The following is a 17076-nucleotide window of genomic DNA, read 5'->3' as shown; positions in this document are numbered from 1 at the left end:
TTGATAGTTTCTTTTGCTGTGTAGAAGCTGTTTAGTTTAATTAGGTCCCATTTGTTAATTTTTGGTTTTGTTCCAATAGCTTTTGGAGTCTTTGCCAGGGCTTGTGTCCAGAATGGTATTTCCTAGGTTTTCTTCTAGGGTTTTTATAGTTTTTATATGCCTGGGAGTTCTGGGGAGGAGAGGCTGCATACCAGCCTGAGCTCCTAGTCCCCACTTAACCCTGGGCCACTGTCCTGTCAGCCAAATCGAACTGATACCGACATACCTGGGTGCCACTGAAAGGTTTCCAGCAGAGCAATTTAGAAACTTAGAAAGTTCATTCTGGATGCTACAGGAGGAGGGGCGAGGCTGGAACCAGGATAGAGGTGGGGTCTCTCAACTCCCTCCCGCCAAAGACCACGAGGAACACAGCTGTAGTTGAACAAATCGGGCATATTTGCAGTGAGGGCAAACACACAGTACCAGGAACCGTGGGCGTCTGGGCAGGATGTGTGAGAAAGCACCTGTGCCACAGGCTGGGCTGTCCTGTGTCCTTGATGTGTTGTGGAGAATTGGACTCCACCTCCTGATAGAAGAGCGTCAAAATGTTGTAGTCATTTTTGCACTGTACCACAAGGCCATTCTTCTTTTTTGGGCTGGGAGAACAAGGAGAGGGAAGATGTTGTCAGAGTCTGGGACAGTGAGGGCTGTGAAGAGGGGCCGAGCTATGGGAGCGGGAGTCCCAGAGGGACCCAGCCCGGCCCACACCTTGGTGTCAGGGCAGAGGAGGAGCAGGGATGGAAGTCCTCGAGACTCTTTCCCCACTTCGCCTCCTGGTGCCTTCTGGCTGAGTAGTCAGGAAGCACAGAGTGAGAGATCCCACCTGACTGTCCGTGCATGGCAGCCTGTGGGCCCAGAGCAGGGAGGAGAACGGGTCTGGGAAAGGGAAGGGGACACAGAGTAACCAGCAAAGCCACTGCATTCCGAGAGCCCAGAGCGGTGCCTGGCGCATAAGAGCTGCTCCACAAATATGTGTTGAATGGCTGAGTCTCACGGAGGTCTTAGTTCTGGGCAGCGCCCCTCTAATGTGTGTGATCCTCCTGGGGAAATTCCAGGGTGGAGGAGGAGAAGTTTATTGAAGGGGCAAGAAGGGGCTGGGGCCAAAAACAGTCAGCAGCACCCTCTCGTGACCCAGCTCCTGGCTCTCTCGCGACTCTTCTTGCCGCTGATGTGACTGGGCCGTCCTAGTGCAGACTCTCTGGACCTCACTGGCCAGGGTCTGAGGGCCTCCTGCCAAGCTAGGACAAGAAGGGGCTGTGCAGACGGCCAGGCCCCCTGGGTCCACCTTGGACTCCTGGATCCCCCGTGCCCTGAGCCTCTCAGCAAGCCTTGCCTGAGCCCGTGCTGGGCAGCAGGCCCCGAGGCGGCCCTCTCAGGAGCAGACGGCTGCAGTGCACCAGCATGGATTTCTTCTGTCCCAGCACCTGCTGCATGGAGCCTACAGAAAGGGCCGCCGATCAGGGAAAGGAGGAACGTTCTCTTAGCATAAGCAGCCCAGAGATGCACAAGGAAGGGGCCCAGCTAGATGGGGCAGGGGGGCACTGTCTGTGATGCTCCCCCTGAATTGACAACCATGGGGCCTCTGCTCTCCCTGACTGCCCTCTCTTGCCCCACAGGATCCAAAGTTGGGGAGTCAAGGGCCAGGAGGCTGAGAGGTACCAGAGGAGGAGGGTCCTGGGGAAGGCTTTGTCCTCGGCTGTGAGAGAAGCTTACACATGGGCAGAGGGGCCAGGAAGAGCCCTATGCCTGGGGAGGGGCTGGGGGACAGAAGAAATGCTTCTTCTGGGGTCTCCCTATAGGTGGGGGCTGCCCCCTGTGCTGGGAGGCCAGCCCACTTGCCTGCACTCATGAGTCTGTTGTTCCTTCATTATTTTAATTATTTATGTATGGCAGGCCGTTCACAGCTTCCAAAACACCTTCCCGGATGGTGGCTCATTCAGTTCCGACAACAGCAGGGTGAGGTGGTGCTGCTGGGGCCCCTTTCCCAGTGAAGCGGCAGGGGCAGGGTGACATGATTCAGCACTGCCGCCGCCCACACAGAGGGGCCACCCCTCCTTGCACGCCATGAGGGGAAGGCACCCCGTGTGCGCCCTACTGCTGGCGTGTGAGCAGTTTCTATTTCCCTTGGCTGACTGGGACTATGGGGCCTGTCACTGTCCCAGCCCTGGACCCAGCAGGGAACTTCCTCCACCCTCTATAGGGTGGGGTGTGGGGAGAGCCCCGCTTAGCCTCAGCTCAGGGCTTCTGGGCTGCCGGACACTGCCTGGCCCTGTGGTCCCCAACCCATGTGGCCACCTGCTCACCCATTTTCGACTCCATGCCAGGGCCAAGATGCTTGTAAGCCCCTCGTCCTTCCTCTGCTACCGACCTGTCCCCAGGCCCCAAGGGCTCCTTGGGGAGGTAGGAGATGGCTGAGGATAAGCCCAGTGGTTCTTCTGTGACCTGTTCCTTCTGCCCTGTGGGAACCATGGCTGTGCACTGGTCCTGTCCACAGCCCTACTTGTCCAGTGTGGCTCTGGCAGGGGCCACCCCTGTGTTCAGGCATGGGGGCCTCCTGGGGGGACTGTGGCTGACCTGGGGGCAGGCAGGTTCTGCTGAGGGTGGGGGAAGGCAACATGGCTCTGGGCAGCCTGTACAGGACATGTCTTCTGCCCCTCCAGCCTCTTGCTTAGGATTCACCCAGCATGACTCACTTTCCCTCTCTGAGCCTCAGTTTCCATATCTGTAAAGAAGGGCTGATGAGAATCCCTGGGGTGAGGACAGAGGGAGACATCCAAGAGGGTGGAGCGTGCTTGGAGGCAGCTGCATGACAGCAGCTCCCATGGGACAGCAAGTCCCTGAGGGCTTCACAGAGCTGCAGGGCACCCAAGAGGGAGCCACCACGCTCAGCCAGGGTGACGGGGAAGCTTCCCGGAGGAGGCAGCATTGGTGCTGGCCCCAGGGAGGTGGGCATGAGGGCATTCTGAGTCCACAAGAAGGGCATTGCAGACAGAGTGGCTGCTGTGAGCAAGGTGGCTTGGGGGCCATGGGCACAGGGTGGTGGGAAGAACTAAGCTGGGCTTTGCTGAAGAACATGAATCAAATAAGGGGAAGAAAGATGGGGCCTTGACTCCCTGCTGAAGGGTGTGGATGCATCCCAGAGGCAACTATAGGGAGCTGGGACTCAGATTTCCCTCGGGGAAGAAGACTTGGGCTGTGATGGGAGGGGGTGGGCAGACGGGGCCGGGAGAGGCAGAGGCAGGTGCCCAGGACCTGGGGGTGGCTGTTATCATAGTCTGGTTAGGAGACAACAGGGCCTGGCTGATTCTGAAACCAACTGGTTGGTTTGGGAAACCTCTGCTGTAACCTCATGTTAGCCCCCAAACCAGTTTGTCACACTGCTTGGAGTCACCCCAACACGGGCCCTGGTGTGGGCACATGACATGCCGGGTCTCTGATCCTTTTGTAGCATGGAGTTAACCACCTGTCTGCTTCTCTGGTTTAAAAAGCAGTGCTTGTTTGTTTTTCTCATATTTTATGTCATCATTCCAAACAAATTTTGGAGAATAAGTAAAAGGTAAAAGTGTGTTTGAAGTGGGCTCATCTCTCAGCCAAGGTGGAGGGGGTTCCCCAGCCCCTGGAAGATGGTGAACCCATCTGGGGTTCTAACCCACAACTAATCTGTAGCCCATCTAATTTGTAGCCACATGTGAGGTCCCATGCCCCGGGTCCTGGGCACACACGCATTTCTGTTCTGTTTCCACCGGGTGGGGGTGGGGGACTGCTGGGCTCCAACCAAGATCAGATGGTGCCAGGGGCATGGGTGGCAGTGCGGCCATGGGCATGTCAGGCCTCCTCTTCCTTGGAGGACCTTACCACCATCGGAGAGGCAGGACCAATGCACAGAGCCCAGGGGCCTTAACGAGGAAAGGATGGGCGGGAGTCCCAGTTCTGCCTTGACATTGGGGAAAAAATTCCTCATCTGCCAAATGGGAATAGCAAGTAATTCCTGTCCCGCAAAGTGATGTGAAACTGATGAGAAGTGTGATTTTTTTTTTTTTTTTTTGAGATGGAGTCTCACTCTGTTGCCCAGGCTGGAGTGCAGTGGTGTGATCTCAGCTCGCTGCAAGCTCCGCCTCCTGGGTTCAAGTAATTCTCCTGCTTCAGCCTCCCTGGTAGCTGGGACTACAGGCGCCCGCCAACACACCTGGCTAATTTCTTTTTGTATTTTTAGTAGAGACGGGGTTTCACTGTGTTAGCCAGGATGGTCTTGATCTCCTAATCTCGTGATCCGCCCGCTTCGGCCTCCCAAAGCGCTGGGATTACAGACATTAGCCACCGCACCTGGCTGAGAAGTATGATTTAATGTAGCTAGCTCACGGTAGATTCACAATAATTGGAAGTTATTGGAAAACATTGCCAAATAGTTCTTATTTTTAGCCAGAATGAGACAACATCCAGGTGCCTGGTGCTGCTGGAATAGAGCCGAGGAAACCCTCTGGGTCTCCAGCCCAGGCAGTTGCAGCCAGGCCCCCGGCTACTCTGGCCTCCAGGATCTGGGGAGCATGGAGCAGCTTCTGGGAGCTCACTGACCGGGGCCATTAGCAACTGGACATTCTGGGCTGGGGTCTGAGGCTGAGCAGAGGGGCCTGGTGGGTGGAGAAGGGTGGAGGGAGGTGAAATTCTGGTGCATGCAGAAGCCACCAACAATCCTATTGTGCCTGGTGAGCAACCTGTGTTGAGGTGGTGTGCCCATTCCCCTGCCTTAAGGAGGGGCTTCAGTCTCCAGAGGGAGAAGACTTCGGCTCTGGGCGCCTTCCCTGGGGGGCATGGGACACTCCCCTGCATTGTGACCTTGGGCCTTTATCCTCTGGGTTTCTCTGGTCCAGCAGGCCTGGCCAGGGCAAGGCTGGGCATGTGCAGGCCAGTCTGCAGACCTAGTGCTCAGGAGCGGTCACGGAGCACCTCCTCTGGCCTCCAGGAGTGCATCGCAGGCTGAAGAGGCAGCCGTGCTTGAGCCCAGAATGGAGGAGAAGTCGGGAGGGCTGGGCTGGGACACAGAAGGGTCCACAGAAGAGGCGGCTCCAGCAATCCAGGGGCAGAGAACAGCAAGAGCGGAGGTGTGGAAGTTGGGGTTGCAGGGTGAATGGGGGTCGTTGGCGAGTCCTCTAAGCCAGGCCCTTGAGTAGGGATTGGCTGTCACCACTGTGGTCTCTGAGCAGGGAGAGGCGGGCTCTATACTGGTTCATCTTGGGCCAGGCACTGGCATCAGGGGCCTCAGTCCTTTAAGTCCATACGAGGGGCAGGAGTCCTGGGAGAGGCTTGCCAGGGCATCCCCTGAGCCTGGACAGCATGGGCCAGGACCAGCGTCCTTGCCTCAGCCACTGCTTAGCTTCCCTCCCTTGGCCTCTTCTGGCTGAGGGGGATATTTACTGAGGGTAGGGGGGTGGCCTGAAGATGGGGAGCAGTGAGGGGTTGGGCAGGAGGAGAGAGATGGGTGAGGAGGAGGAGAACAAAGTGACAGTGGGTACGTAGAGGAAAAGGAGAGAGAAGGGAGGAAGGCAGGTGGCCCCCCAGCTGCAGGCCTTCCCTGCTGGCACACAGGGCGCCTCCCTGGGCACCACCCTCCTGCCCTTCTCCGGGGTCCTCCCACGGGGTCTGGGTAAGGGCAGCACACCCTCCGGGCCATCCTGTGTCCCTCGTGCCTCTCCCTTGCCCTCAGCACCCAGGCCAGCAGAAAGGAGCCTCCTGGCTTGGGGGTTCTGGCTTAGTGACTGCTGTCATTGGGGCTGCTCCCGGGGGCCCTCACTCGGCCCTGCTCCTGGGTGATCTTGCAGCCACAGCTCCCAGCCCTGTGCTGGCAAAGCACTGGGTGTGCCTGACCCCTGCAGGCTCTAGGAAGCTGGACCTAGGTCGCTACTGCCTTTGCCAGGCCCAGCCTGAGATGCCCTTGGTGGCCACTGGGAGCCACTCCTCCAGGGTCTTACCTCTCTCAGACTAAACCTGAGTCCTGCCCCTGCCCCTGGGGAAACACAGGCAGGCACTTCCTGCCCAGGCCCTGCTCTGGGTGAGTTGAGCTGGGGATAGGGCCACACACCTCTCTGGGCAGCAGCTACACCCCTGAAGGAATCAGGGGACATTGATGGTGACCTCTTCTGGGTTGCAACACTCAAATGAGAGATTCATTCATAGTCACAAATGTGTGGTGTGTGTGTTCTGGGGTATGTGTGTGTTGTGCGGCAGGTGTGTGGTCATCCTGTGTTTGTGTGTGAGGAGAGGGCTGAGGCCAGGGCCCCAGAAATGGCCCTGCTTGACTGCCCCCGCCGTCCAGGAACCTGCTTCCTTCCGGGTGGTGCTGGCTAAGTAGGGAAGGGGCCACTCACCTGTGCTGTCTGAGAAATGGACTCGGGGCTTGTATCAGGCAGGGCTGTGTCCACGTGAAATGTGGGCAGGGCACTGGTGGGTGGTGGTGGGTCTCAGGGCTGGTGGTCAGGAGTACAGGTTCATGGGCTGCGGAGGGGCAGCTGGGGCATATGAGCCGGGGTGGGCCCCTCCCCCATGGATCAGGTGGCTGGCTCCTGGGGCCACTGGGACCATGGCAGGACTAATCACGGAGGGCTCTGAGGGCTGTCCTGGGACTAGGGAGGCCACATCACCGTGGTGTGTCTGGGTGTCCATGGGTAATGGAGAGGATGCTTAGGCTTGGCCGTGCAGCACCATGTGCAGGAGGACAGGTGTGTGAGTGTGGCTATGTAAGTGCAGGGTGTGTGTGTATGAGTCTGTGTGCACATAACACAAGTATGCGTGTGTGTGCACACCTGACCCTCTCTGGGTGTCTGGGTGGCTCCATGAGCAGTGATGGCCTCAGCTTTTCCAGGCGCAGTCATTCTCGAGGAAGCATCATCGGATTTGGTCCGTGATCCTCCCTGATCAGTCTCTTCCTGTCTGGCGTCACCCCAGCCATCTGTGCTCTAAACCTGAGCCTCAGCTCCCCATGCCCCTCACCCGCCCCTACCTCCTGCAGCTCCCCAGCTCTCTCTGGCTGTGGTGGGGGCAACCTCTCTTCTCTGGCCTTCACCCTATGCTGAATACATGTCCCTCTTCCAGATTATAAAACTGGGCAGCAGCTGGCCTCTCTCAGCTGCTCCCAGGCCCGGTCTCAGGGAGGAGGAGCCCTGGCAGGGCCTGGGGTAACAGGGGAGAGGAGGGAACCTCCTCCTTCCTCAGGAACCTGTTTGCCCTCTGCTCAGCCCAGACCTGGGAGCCACCCCCACCCCTCTCTTTCTCATTGTCCACCCCATCCCATCTGCCCACGATTCCTGACAGCCCTGCCCCTGCTGATCCTGGAGCCTCCTTCATTTTCATTGCCACCCAGGAGTCAAGTCAGCCCCCTGTCCTCTGAATCACTGCATCAGCTCCTGACCTCTCCCCATGGCCACTCCTGCCCCACTCACAGGTGGAGAGAGTTCACTCTCCACTCACAGGTTCCCTCCCTAGCCCACTCCCAGTCAGGACCTTCCAACGGTTCCCATTGTCCTTTTAATGAAATCAGACCCTGACCAGGGCCCTGGGCTCAACCAGAGCTCCTGCTGCAAGGCCTTTGTCCCTGCCGTTCTGCCTCCCGCTGCTCTTCCCTGCCCCAGCCCTGGCAGGCTCCTTGTCATCCCTGGAGTTGCAGCGGAAGGCCATCTCCTCCCAGAATCCTCCCTGGTGCCCTCTCCCCTACTCCATCTTATGCCCCTCTGCGGCATCATTCATAACATCGCCCAGTGTCTGCCGTGGTCTCATTCATTTGCTTACTCCATCCTTCTCTGGCCTTGCATTGGAAGGCCAGCCCCAAAGGGCAGGAATCTTGTCTGTCTTGTTCACGGCTGCATCCCTAGCACCCTGAAAGCAGCCTGGCACTCAGTAACACTTGGTGAGTGAATGAGTGCTGGGACCCGCAGGAAGCCTGAAGCTCGCAGTGTGCCCAGAGCCACAGAGATGTGTGTGGTAGAGCTTGCCCTTGAACCTAGGACGTTCAGTGGGTTGTCACAGTGGATTTTTTTTTTCTTTTTTTTTTTTTTTTTTGAGACAAGAGTCTCACTCTGTTGCCCAGGCTGGAGTGCAGTAGTGCGATCTCAGCTCACTGCAACTTCTGCTTCCCAGGCTCAAGTGATTCTCATGCTTTGGCCTCTTGAGTAGCTGAGACTACAGGCACGTGCCACCCCTTCAGCCTAATTTTTGTATTTTTAGTAGAGACAAGGTTTCACCATATTGGCCAGGCAGGTCTGGAACTCCTGGCCTCAAGTGATCTGCCCTTTGGCCTCCCAAAGTGCTAGGATTATAGGCATGAGCCGCCATGCCCGGCCTCAGGGTGGGCTCTTTTACTGACATGCCTGGGTTGTCTGCTCTTGGGAACCATCTGCTGCTCTGGGCACCTGAGGATATCTCTTTTTCCCTGGAGCTTGAGGAATGGTGGGGGATGAAGGCCTAGCCTGACAATGACTTCCATCCCACATTGTGGATTTCAGCTTCCTGTGTCAGCTTCCTGTCGAGGGCTACCTGGGGGCACAGGGGCAAGTCCTCATGCCTGCAGAGATGCATCAAGCCCCACTCAGGGCTGGGCACTGTGCTTCCCGCTGGACTCAGAGGGGCAGTGCCCTGGGCACTGTGCATCCTCAAGGGGTTTTCAGCAGAGCTGGGGAGGTGGCACTAACGCCCTGAAGGTCCTCCAAGACGGCAGCCGAGAGAAAGAAGGGCTGTGGGCAAGGGTGGGAGGCAGATGGGAAGGGCCTGGAGGATGGGGACCTGGATTCTGGAGACAGTCAGGAGGGGACACAAAATTGTGTATTTAAGCCGTGGCTCTGAGAGCTCGGGCAAACTCCTCAGCCTTTCTAGCCGTGGCTCCCCCATTTGTATTTGGAGTGTCAATCCGTCCCACTTTTGGGACTCTTCGAGGTTTAAATGAGATAATTTCTGTTAAGCTCTTGGGACAAGTCAGGGCACATGGCAAGCACACAATCGGTGTCAGTTGTTGTGGTTGTCCCATGAAGCAAGAGACCCAGGCAGGAGGGTATGTGCTGCGGACGCCACACAGGCAGACCCATGTGGACCCTGGCCAGGGGCAGGGCAGACTAGTGGTTCAGCCCAGGTTCCAATCCCAGTTCTTCATTTGCATATGGACTGTGTGGCCTTGGTTCTGCCCCCTAACACCTTTGGGCCTCGGTTTCCCTATCTGCAGAGCAGGGTAATGAGGCAACTCTCCAGGGTGTGAGGCCAGATGCAGTGATGCTCCCAAGGCACCAAACACAGTGCTAGTGATTGCTCTTTTTTAATGAGGGACGAGACCAAGATCACACTGTAGGGAAGCAGGCCAGTTGTGTCTGACCAAGGCAAGGTGGCTTCACAGCCCCCACAGCTAACTGATGCCCAGAGCTTCCCTGGCTGCTGCTGCTGCTGTGCTGGTATTGCTGGTTTTGGGGGATGGCAGAGAGCGTGGCCTGGTCTTCAATGGTAGTTAAGGTGTCAGCAGTGCTGGTGAGGTGGGAAGGAGGTCCCTTTGTCACCCCACCCCCCCAAACAGTGCACCCAGCTCTGGTCACAGGGGAGCCCCAGGAGGCCTCTTGTCACTCGTCCTGTGCCCGCAGTGTGGTCATATTTTTGAGACTCCTTCATTTCTTGCCCAACTCTTACCACCGGCCACAGCTATTCCTTAGCAACCTCCTCTTCCCTCCTTAGATACCTGGGCCTAAGCCACAGCGCCTCTGGCTAGCAGGGTGGGAATCGGTTTCACTACTGGGACCCCCATCGGTTGGGGACCACAGGTGTGCCAGGGGTGGGTGCCCAGGGAAAAGCTCAGATAGGAGGTCCCTTCCACCCCCAGGCCCAGGCCCAGGCCCATCTGGGAACGCAGACAAACACAGTTGCTTTGGTGGATAGGCCCACAGGCAAGTGGGGCCTTGGCAATGAGCTCTCCCAGAGTCCCTTCCTCAGGCTGTGGCCTCCTCTCTTTATGGGAAACCATGGCAGAAGGGGGAACCAGATTCCATAGCACCGTACCTCCCAAAGCTGGAAGGGGCCATAGGATCCTTTCCTGGACGACACAGCCTAATTCTGGCATCTCCTGCCTGCACTGCACGTTTTTCTTTTTCTCTTTTTTTTTTTGAGATGGAGTTTTGCTCTGTTGCCCAGGCTGGAGTGCAGTGGCGTGATCTCGGCTCACCACAATCTCCACCTCCCGGGTTCAAGTGATTCTCCTGCCTCAGCGTCCTGAGTAGCTGGGATTATGGGCACCTGCCACCACGCCTGACTAATTTTTTGTATTTTTAGTAGAGACAGGGTTTCATCATGTTGGCCAGGCTGGTCTTGAACTCCTGACCTCAGGTGATCCACCCGCCTTGGCCTCCCAAAGTGCAGGGATTTCAGGTGTGAGCCACCGCCCCCGGCCATGCACCTCACTTTTTAAGATGTTTGGGTACCATCTGTTCCCAACAGTTTTCCTTAAGTCAACTCAGTTTTTACAAACCTAAAATTTACTTTAAAAGGAAAAGATATCATTACTCTAGGTGGATAATTAGTATCATTTACCACGAACACAACATAATCACAAAAATATATATTGTTGAAGCAATGAGGTCAGCACCTTGAGGGCAGTGGTTTGGGATTTACTGCTATATCCCCAGCACGTAGAATAGTACTTGGTACATAATAGGTTCTTGAAATGTATTTCTGAATGCAGGGTTGAGTAAGTGATAAATGCAGAAAGGGGCGCAAAGCCTCTTGGTTAAAATGAGGAAAGGCAGGTATTAGAAGTTACAGCCACGCCAGCCCCACGTGGAGACTTTCTTCTTGATGTACTCAGAAGGACTGATTGACTTGAAAAAGGCAGAACGTCCTCCGCGCATGGCTGGGGACTCCTCAGTGCTGGTCTGGATGCAGCCTCAAGGTGTCTGAGCATCCGAACGTCCTGCTGGGGGGTGCACGCCAGGGGACCTGAAGCTCAGGGTGGCACCCGGGTGAGAGGCAGGGCCAGGGTTGGGGCATATCGTGGGCCCCTATGCATTTAGTCTGAGCGATGGGTCCCCTGAGGAGGCCTCAGAGTGTCTTCCCCAGCAGCCCTGCTCCTGGGTGGTCCTGGTCCTGCTCACACACACACACACATGACAAGACGCATGACAGAGTGTGGGAACAGACACCAGCCCTTTCCGCTGCAGGCTTCCTGCTTCACCTTGGCCAGGAGGAGGCCTTGCTAAGGGCTGGGTGCCCCAGGTGAACCCCTGCCCCCACCCTGCTCTGTGCTGGACACGCCTTCCTCACAGAGGGGCTGTCCCTGGAGCCTGGCGCCTGGCAGGAGCCTGTGGGGGTGGCCGCCGCATCGGTGTGTTCGTCAGAGGCCTGGCACAGGAAACCCGACGTCATCCCTGACTCATCACTCAGGCGGAGCTTGGGATGGCCCGTCACTCTCACCTCCATCCCTATTCTGGCCCAAGCACTGTAGCCAAGCCACTCACCTCCCGCCCCCTGTGAGGCATCTGTTTGGAGGTGGGGGCTGGAAGGAGGAAGGAAGGCTCTGCAGCAGCAGCGAGGCAGCTGTGGGAGGGAGACCTGCTGTGCAGGGGGCTGATGGATGTGCTGCTAGGGCCAGGAAAGACCTGGAATCCCAAAGGCAGGAGCCAGTGACGCTTAAACAGCCGTCAAAATAGATGGTTATAAAAAGAATAACATGCAGAATCATCATTTGTTCCCGGTGAGTCTCACAGGTTTTCAATTTTAAAAACAGTGCTGAGCCCAAACTTACTTGATATTGTCTGCTCTGTAAGAGCCAGGCCAAGAAAAACAAACAAAAACAGAGAGAGCTCTGAGCACGGACCCCCAACCTGGGTCAGCCCCTTCCCAGCCAGTGGCGAGGACTGGGTCCTGCTTCCAGAGCCTTCAGGCTGTGGGGCATCCAGTCTAGCAGAGACCCCTCCTCACTGTGTCCTCACCCCTACACCCAATGCCCTGCCTCCTCTCTGCTGTGGCTCCCAAGGCTGGGCTCTGGCGAACGATGGTTGGGGAGACTCTGGGGGTGGCGGAGAGGAGCAGGCGTCCTGCACCATTATCACCACAGGCAGCATCCAAGGCTTGGGGGGCTTTTGTCAGAGCAAAAGCAGGAGAGGGACATGGGCTGGTAAGTCTCTTCCCCTCTTCTTACCCCAGCCCTGGGCTTTCACCCAGTAATCGGGGGTGGGGCTTTCCCCAGTTTGGGAGTAGGGAAAGAAGGCAAAGGGAAGGCCCTCCTTCATGGCTAAGCTGGGCCTCCGTAAGTCCACGTTCCAGAGCTGAAAAGGGGACAGCCCCAAGACAAATGGCCTCAAGGGGGTGACATATGTGCAGCCACTTTAGGCAGTCATCACCAGTCCTGAGCTGGGTGGTGGCACGTGCCTATAGTCCCAGCTACTCTGTAGGCTGAGGCAGGAGGATCACTTGAGCTCAGGAGTTTGAGGCCAGTGTGGGCAACATAACAAGATCCTGTCACTTAAAAAGAAAAAGAAAAAGAGACCACTGGTCGTGGCCAAGAGTGCCAGGCCCCAGGGACTGTGCTATGAGAGCAAACCTTCAGCAATACTCTCCCCACATGCAGAACTCCCCGGCAAGGTATACCAGATTCTCCAGAAGGAGGGGAAGAGGCCCAGCCCAGCATGGGAATTGGGTCTGGAGCCCCTTACACGGCTGAGCTGAATTCACTCCTGAATCAGGGATCCCACCTGACTGGGGTCCTCCCACAGAGCTGGAAGGCTTTGGCTCCTGGCCCAGCAGCAAGACTGGACCTGATTGTCCTTCTGCACGCTCTGTAATTTGCCCCTGGAATAAGCATTAAGTCATTTGGAGGCCGATGCCAAAGATAAGGGCTCATATCAGCCTTTGGGATCTGTGGCCCAGACTCCCTGGCTCTGTTGTGGGCTTTGCTGCCTCAGCCTCCAGACTGGCCTGCCAGGGAGGGCGGGGCCTCAGCCAAGTTGCCCAGACAGTGGAGTAGCCTTAGAGCGTTGGAGCCAGTGTGGAAGGGCCGCTGCACCATGATGTGCTCCCCTTACAAATGGAGACACTGAGAGGGTGACGTGGCCCCAGGGACCTTTGGAGTCCTTGGGGCTTTTCTCCTCTGCATCGGCTCTGACCCCAGCACACACAAGCTCCAGCTCCTTCTCACACATAGTGGAACTGCACAGGTACGATGCTGCCCTGCACACAACCAGGCATACAGCACACTGCTGTGAGGAACTCAGGGCAGACAAGTCCAGAAGGGCTGCGGGCTCTCCACAGGTCCCAGCTGTCACTCTTCAAGACGGTCTGGACACAGGGGTCTGTGGGGGAGCCGGAAGGGTCTTTCAGAGGGCACGGAGGAGGGCCTCAGGAGACTGGGGGCTTGGAGGGTGGGTTCTGAAATCCCACGCAGCTGGGGGCAGGGCGAGGGCAGCTCCAGCGCAGTGACGCTGTCTCCACCCACCTCAACTTCTCTGCTTGAGTTTGGGAGTTCACTGCCAACAATTCTTGTGGCTCAGACACCCCACGCACACCTGGGCCTCACCACATCCGGCAGCAGGGCTGGGGGAGGGCAGAATGGAGGGGATACCCAGGCCCCCAGTCCTCCGGGTGCAGTGCTAGCCCTGGACTTTGCTGCCCAGCGGGGCTGGACAGGGAGGCCTAGGATGGGGGAGGCCAGTTCTGTTCTGCTTCTCCCTCTTCCCCTTGCCAAGGTCTTGAAATCCCCGCAGGCCTGGGGAGGGCCGGGAGCGTCAGCGGACTTCCCTCCAGGGCGGGCTTGTGGCAGGGGGAAGTGCTTCTCTCCGGGGCCTGGGGGCTTTCCCTGCACCCAGGAGGAAGAAGCTTTGCCCTACACATAACTGGAAACCAGTCACAGACCCCTGCTTTCCCCATGAAAGGCCCTGGGACCCCCCCTCATTTCTCTTCGGCCCAAGCCCAGGGGCCTGGGCCCCGGGGACTGCGTTCTGGCCTAGCTTGGCCACCAACCTACTGCAAGACCCTGAGTACTGGTCTTATCCAGGCAATGGGGGGTGGGGAGGGGGAGGAGAGAGAAAGTCCCTCTGGCTCAAGGTCTCCAAATAGATGAGAAATAGGACATCTCAGCAGGGACCCCCCCCCCATCATCCAGTGTAGAAATCACCCGTGGCAGCAGGCATTTGTCAATGTTTGTGGTGACAAATTTCTAAGAGGAAAATTCTGGGAGGGAAAGGGAAAAGGCAGAGGAAGCGTGGGGTTAGGGGGTGGGGTACTCCAAGGGTCATCGTTGGCCCTAAAGGGGGACCTGCATCTGAGAAGCTGGGTTCCCCAGGACTGAGTGGCTTGGGACAGGTCAAAGGGTGGGCGCAAAAACGGAGGGGTGCTGGTCCCTCCGACTCCGGGTAACACCTTCCCTTCCCTTAGTCGCTGGTCCCCGCCTCCTCCCCGTGTGTTGGTCCCCGCGCCCTGCCTTCCCCCTCAACCCCCGCCCCGCCAAGTCCCCAGGTCAGCCCAGACTGCGCCCCACGTGAGGGGCGGGGGCGGGCGCGGGCGCCAGCGCCTTCCTGCTCTGCCCTTGTATGGTGCCCCGGAGGCCGGCCCACGGGTACTTAACCCGGGCCGCCGCGGAGGGCGCCCGGAGTCGACCGCTCGGGCAGCGCCACCGCCACGAGAGCCCGGGACGCGGGAAAGACCGAAAGGAAGAGGAAGAGGCACCGGTGACCATGGGGCTGGAGGCGGCGCGCGAGCTGGAGTGCGCGGCGCTGGGCACGCTGCTGCGGGAGCCGCGGGAGGCGGAACGCACGCTGCTGCTAGACTGCCGCCCCTTCCTGGCCTTCTGCCGGCGCCACGTGCGCGCCGCGCGGCCAGTGCCTTGGAACGCGCTGCTGCGGCGCCGCGCGCGCGGCCCTCCTGCCGCCGTTCTCGCCTGCCTGCTGCCCGACCGCGCGCTGCGGACGCGCCTGGCCCGCGGGGAGCTGGCGCGGGCCGTGGTGCTGGACGAGGGCAGTGCCTCGGTGGCGGAGCTCCGGCCCGACGGCCCGGCTCATGTGCTGCTGGCCGCGCTGCTGCACGAGACCCGCGCGGGGCCCACTGCCGTGTACTTCCTGCGAGGTGAGCACGCCGGCCGCCCTTGGCCCGCCCCACCCGACTCCAGCCCGGCTTTCCCTGCTGACCGTGCTCTTCCCCTCCTTGCAGGAGGCTTCGACGGCTTCCAGGGCTGCTGTCCCGATCTGTGCTCTGAGGCCCCCGCCCCTGCGCTGCCGCCAACAGGGGACAAAACCAGCCGCTCCGACCCCAGGGCTCCCGTCTACGACCAGGTGAGTATTGACCCCCCTCCCCCGACCCTCCCTCTCTCCCCGCCGCGGACTGGGCGCCTCTAGGGAAAGAGCCTGCCATTTGGGGATGCGAGCAGTTTGCCCATATATACACACCTTTATACGTGTGTGTGTTGGGGGAGGGGGTGGGGCATGGCTGCTCGCGCGTGCCTGTATGGGTCTGTGTATGTTTGCATGTGTATGTTGGGAGCATGAAGGGTCATGTATGTCCCGGTGTGTCCTCCGCACATTCCTGAGTCCTGTCTCAGGTCAGGAGGACTGGCTGAGGAGTCCTTTTGTCTCGGCCAGCCCATGGGGTCTCCACCCGCTGCTGCTCCAGCTCTCCGGGGCTGGGCTGGAAAGGCCTCACCGCCCCTCTGTTCCCTCCAGGGTGGCCCTGTGGAGATCTTGCCCTACCTGTTCCTGGGCAGCTGCAGCCACTCGTCAGACCTGCAGGGGCTGCAGGCCTGTGGCATCACAGCCGTCCTCAACGTGTCCGCCAGCTGCCCCAACCACTTTGAGGGCCTTTTCCGCTACAAGAGTATCCCTGTGGAGGACAACCAGATGGTGGAGATCAGTGCCTGGTTCCAGGAGGCCATAGGCTTCATTGGTAAGGGGGCGCCTCTGCCCAGAAATCCCGAGGGGCTCCAGAGGAGAGGACTGGGGGCACCTGTCTCCTGGGCTGTGCACATTCCGTCTGACACCACTCCCCCATCTCCCTTGCAGACTGGGTGAAGAACAGCGGAGGCCGGGTGCTGGTGCACTGCCAGGCGGGCATCTCGCGCTCTGCCACCATCTGTCTGGCATACCTCATGCAGAGTCGCCGTGTGCGGCTGGACGAGGCCTTTGACTTCGTTAAGCAGCGCCGGGGGGTCATCTCCCCCAACTTCAGTTTCATGGGGCAGCTGCTGCAGTTTGAGACCCAGGTGCTGTGTCACTGAGGTGGTGCCCCTCTGCCTGCCTGCCCCACTGTGCTGGCAGGAGCTGACTGTGGACTGGTGGGCTCCCCTCTGGGCCAGCACAGTCCCCTCACCTCTGGCAGGGCTGCTACCTCCTCAGAGTTTCAGAAGCCCCCACATGGGGGCTCTAGGAATGCCGGCATGCTGGTCTTTCCGACCTGGTGCTCTTCTGCTGGGGGACTGAGGCTGGCCCTCATTCGGGGTCGGGAACCGAGGGTGTGTCTGCTCTTTCCCTCCCCATCCTCTGGCAGAAATCAGCTAGACGCTATACCGTGGACTCTCCCTGGTCCACCACCATGTTGAAGCCCTTGGCAGCCTGAGAGCTCCAAGGAAAAAGCTGTGACAACCAGGAGCCCTGTCTGTGGGTTCGCCCGCCCAGGGCCTGGAGCCCAAGCCCTGTGTTCCTGGGGAAGCTGGGGACTTGGGAAGTGATGGGTGTGTCATGTTGCGTGTGTCTGTCTGTGAGCCTTTCACACCTGTGCTGGCGCTGGAAAATTATTTGTGCTCAGCTGACATTTAACACTCCCTCCCCCGCTTCCTCCTAGCCCTGTGGGCAGGGGTTGGAAACTTAGCACTTTATATTTATACAGAACATTCAGGATGTGTCAATAAAATATTGTTATATTTAAAAAACAACAACCCAGCGTCTGGTCTCATCTGATACCTGGGAGCCTGCTTGGACCTCACGTTTCCTTGTGCCCTTGGGGTTTGGGAAGTGAATGGGCAGAGGGGCCAGCGGCCGGAAGGGGCAGGTCTGACCCTCCCCACAAAGGCTGCTCTCTTGGCCCCAGTTCTCCCTGGGC

The 17076-nt window shown here is 58.6% G+C and overlaps 1 protein-coding gene across 1 annotated transcript; it reads left to right on the top strand.

The window, feature by feature from the left end:
- Nucleotides 1-13442: 13442 nt before the first annotated feature.
- DUSP2 (dual specificity phosphatase 2) lies at nucleotides 13443-16912 on the top strand. The gene is made up of 4 exons (XM_004031415.5): nucleotides 13443-15111; nucleotides 15196-15317; nucleotides 15705-15924; nucleotides 16041-16912. The coding sequence occupies exons 1-4, from the start codon at nucleotides 14580-14582 to the stop codon at nucleotides 16253-16255; spliced, it is 1089 nt and encodes a 362-aa protein (XP_004031463.3). The 5' UTR covers nucleotides 13443-14579; the 3' UTR covers nucleotides 16256-16912.
- Nucleotides 16913-17076: the final 164 nt, after the last annotated feature.

The sequence above is a fragment of the Gorilla gorilla genome, chromosome 12 (genome assembly GCF_029281585.2).
Source record: "Gorilla gorilla gorilla isolate KB3781 chromosome 12, NHGRI_mGorGor1-v2.1_pri, whole genome shotgun sequence".
In the NCBI taxonomy this organism is placed as follows: Eukaryota; Metazoa; Chordata; class Mammalia; order Primates; family Hominidae; genus Gorilla; species Gorilla gorilla.
Note: the sequence above shows the minus strand (reverse complement) of the source record. Positions and strands in the feature narration are given on the sequence as shown.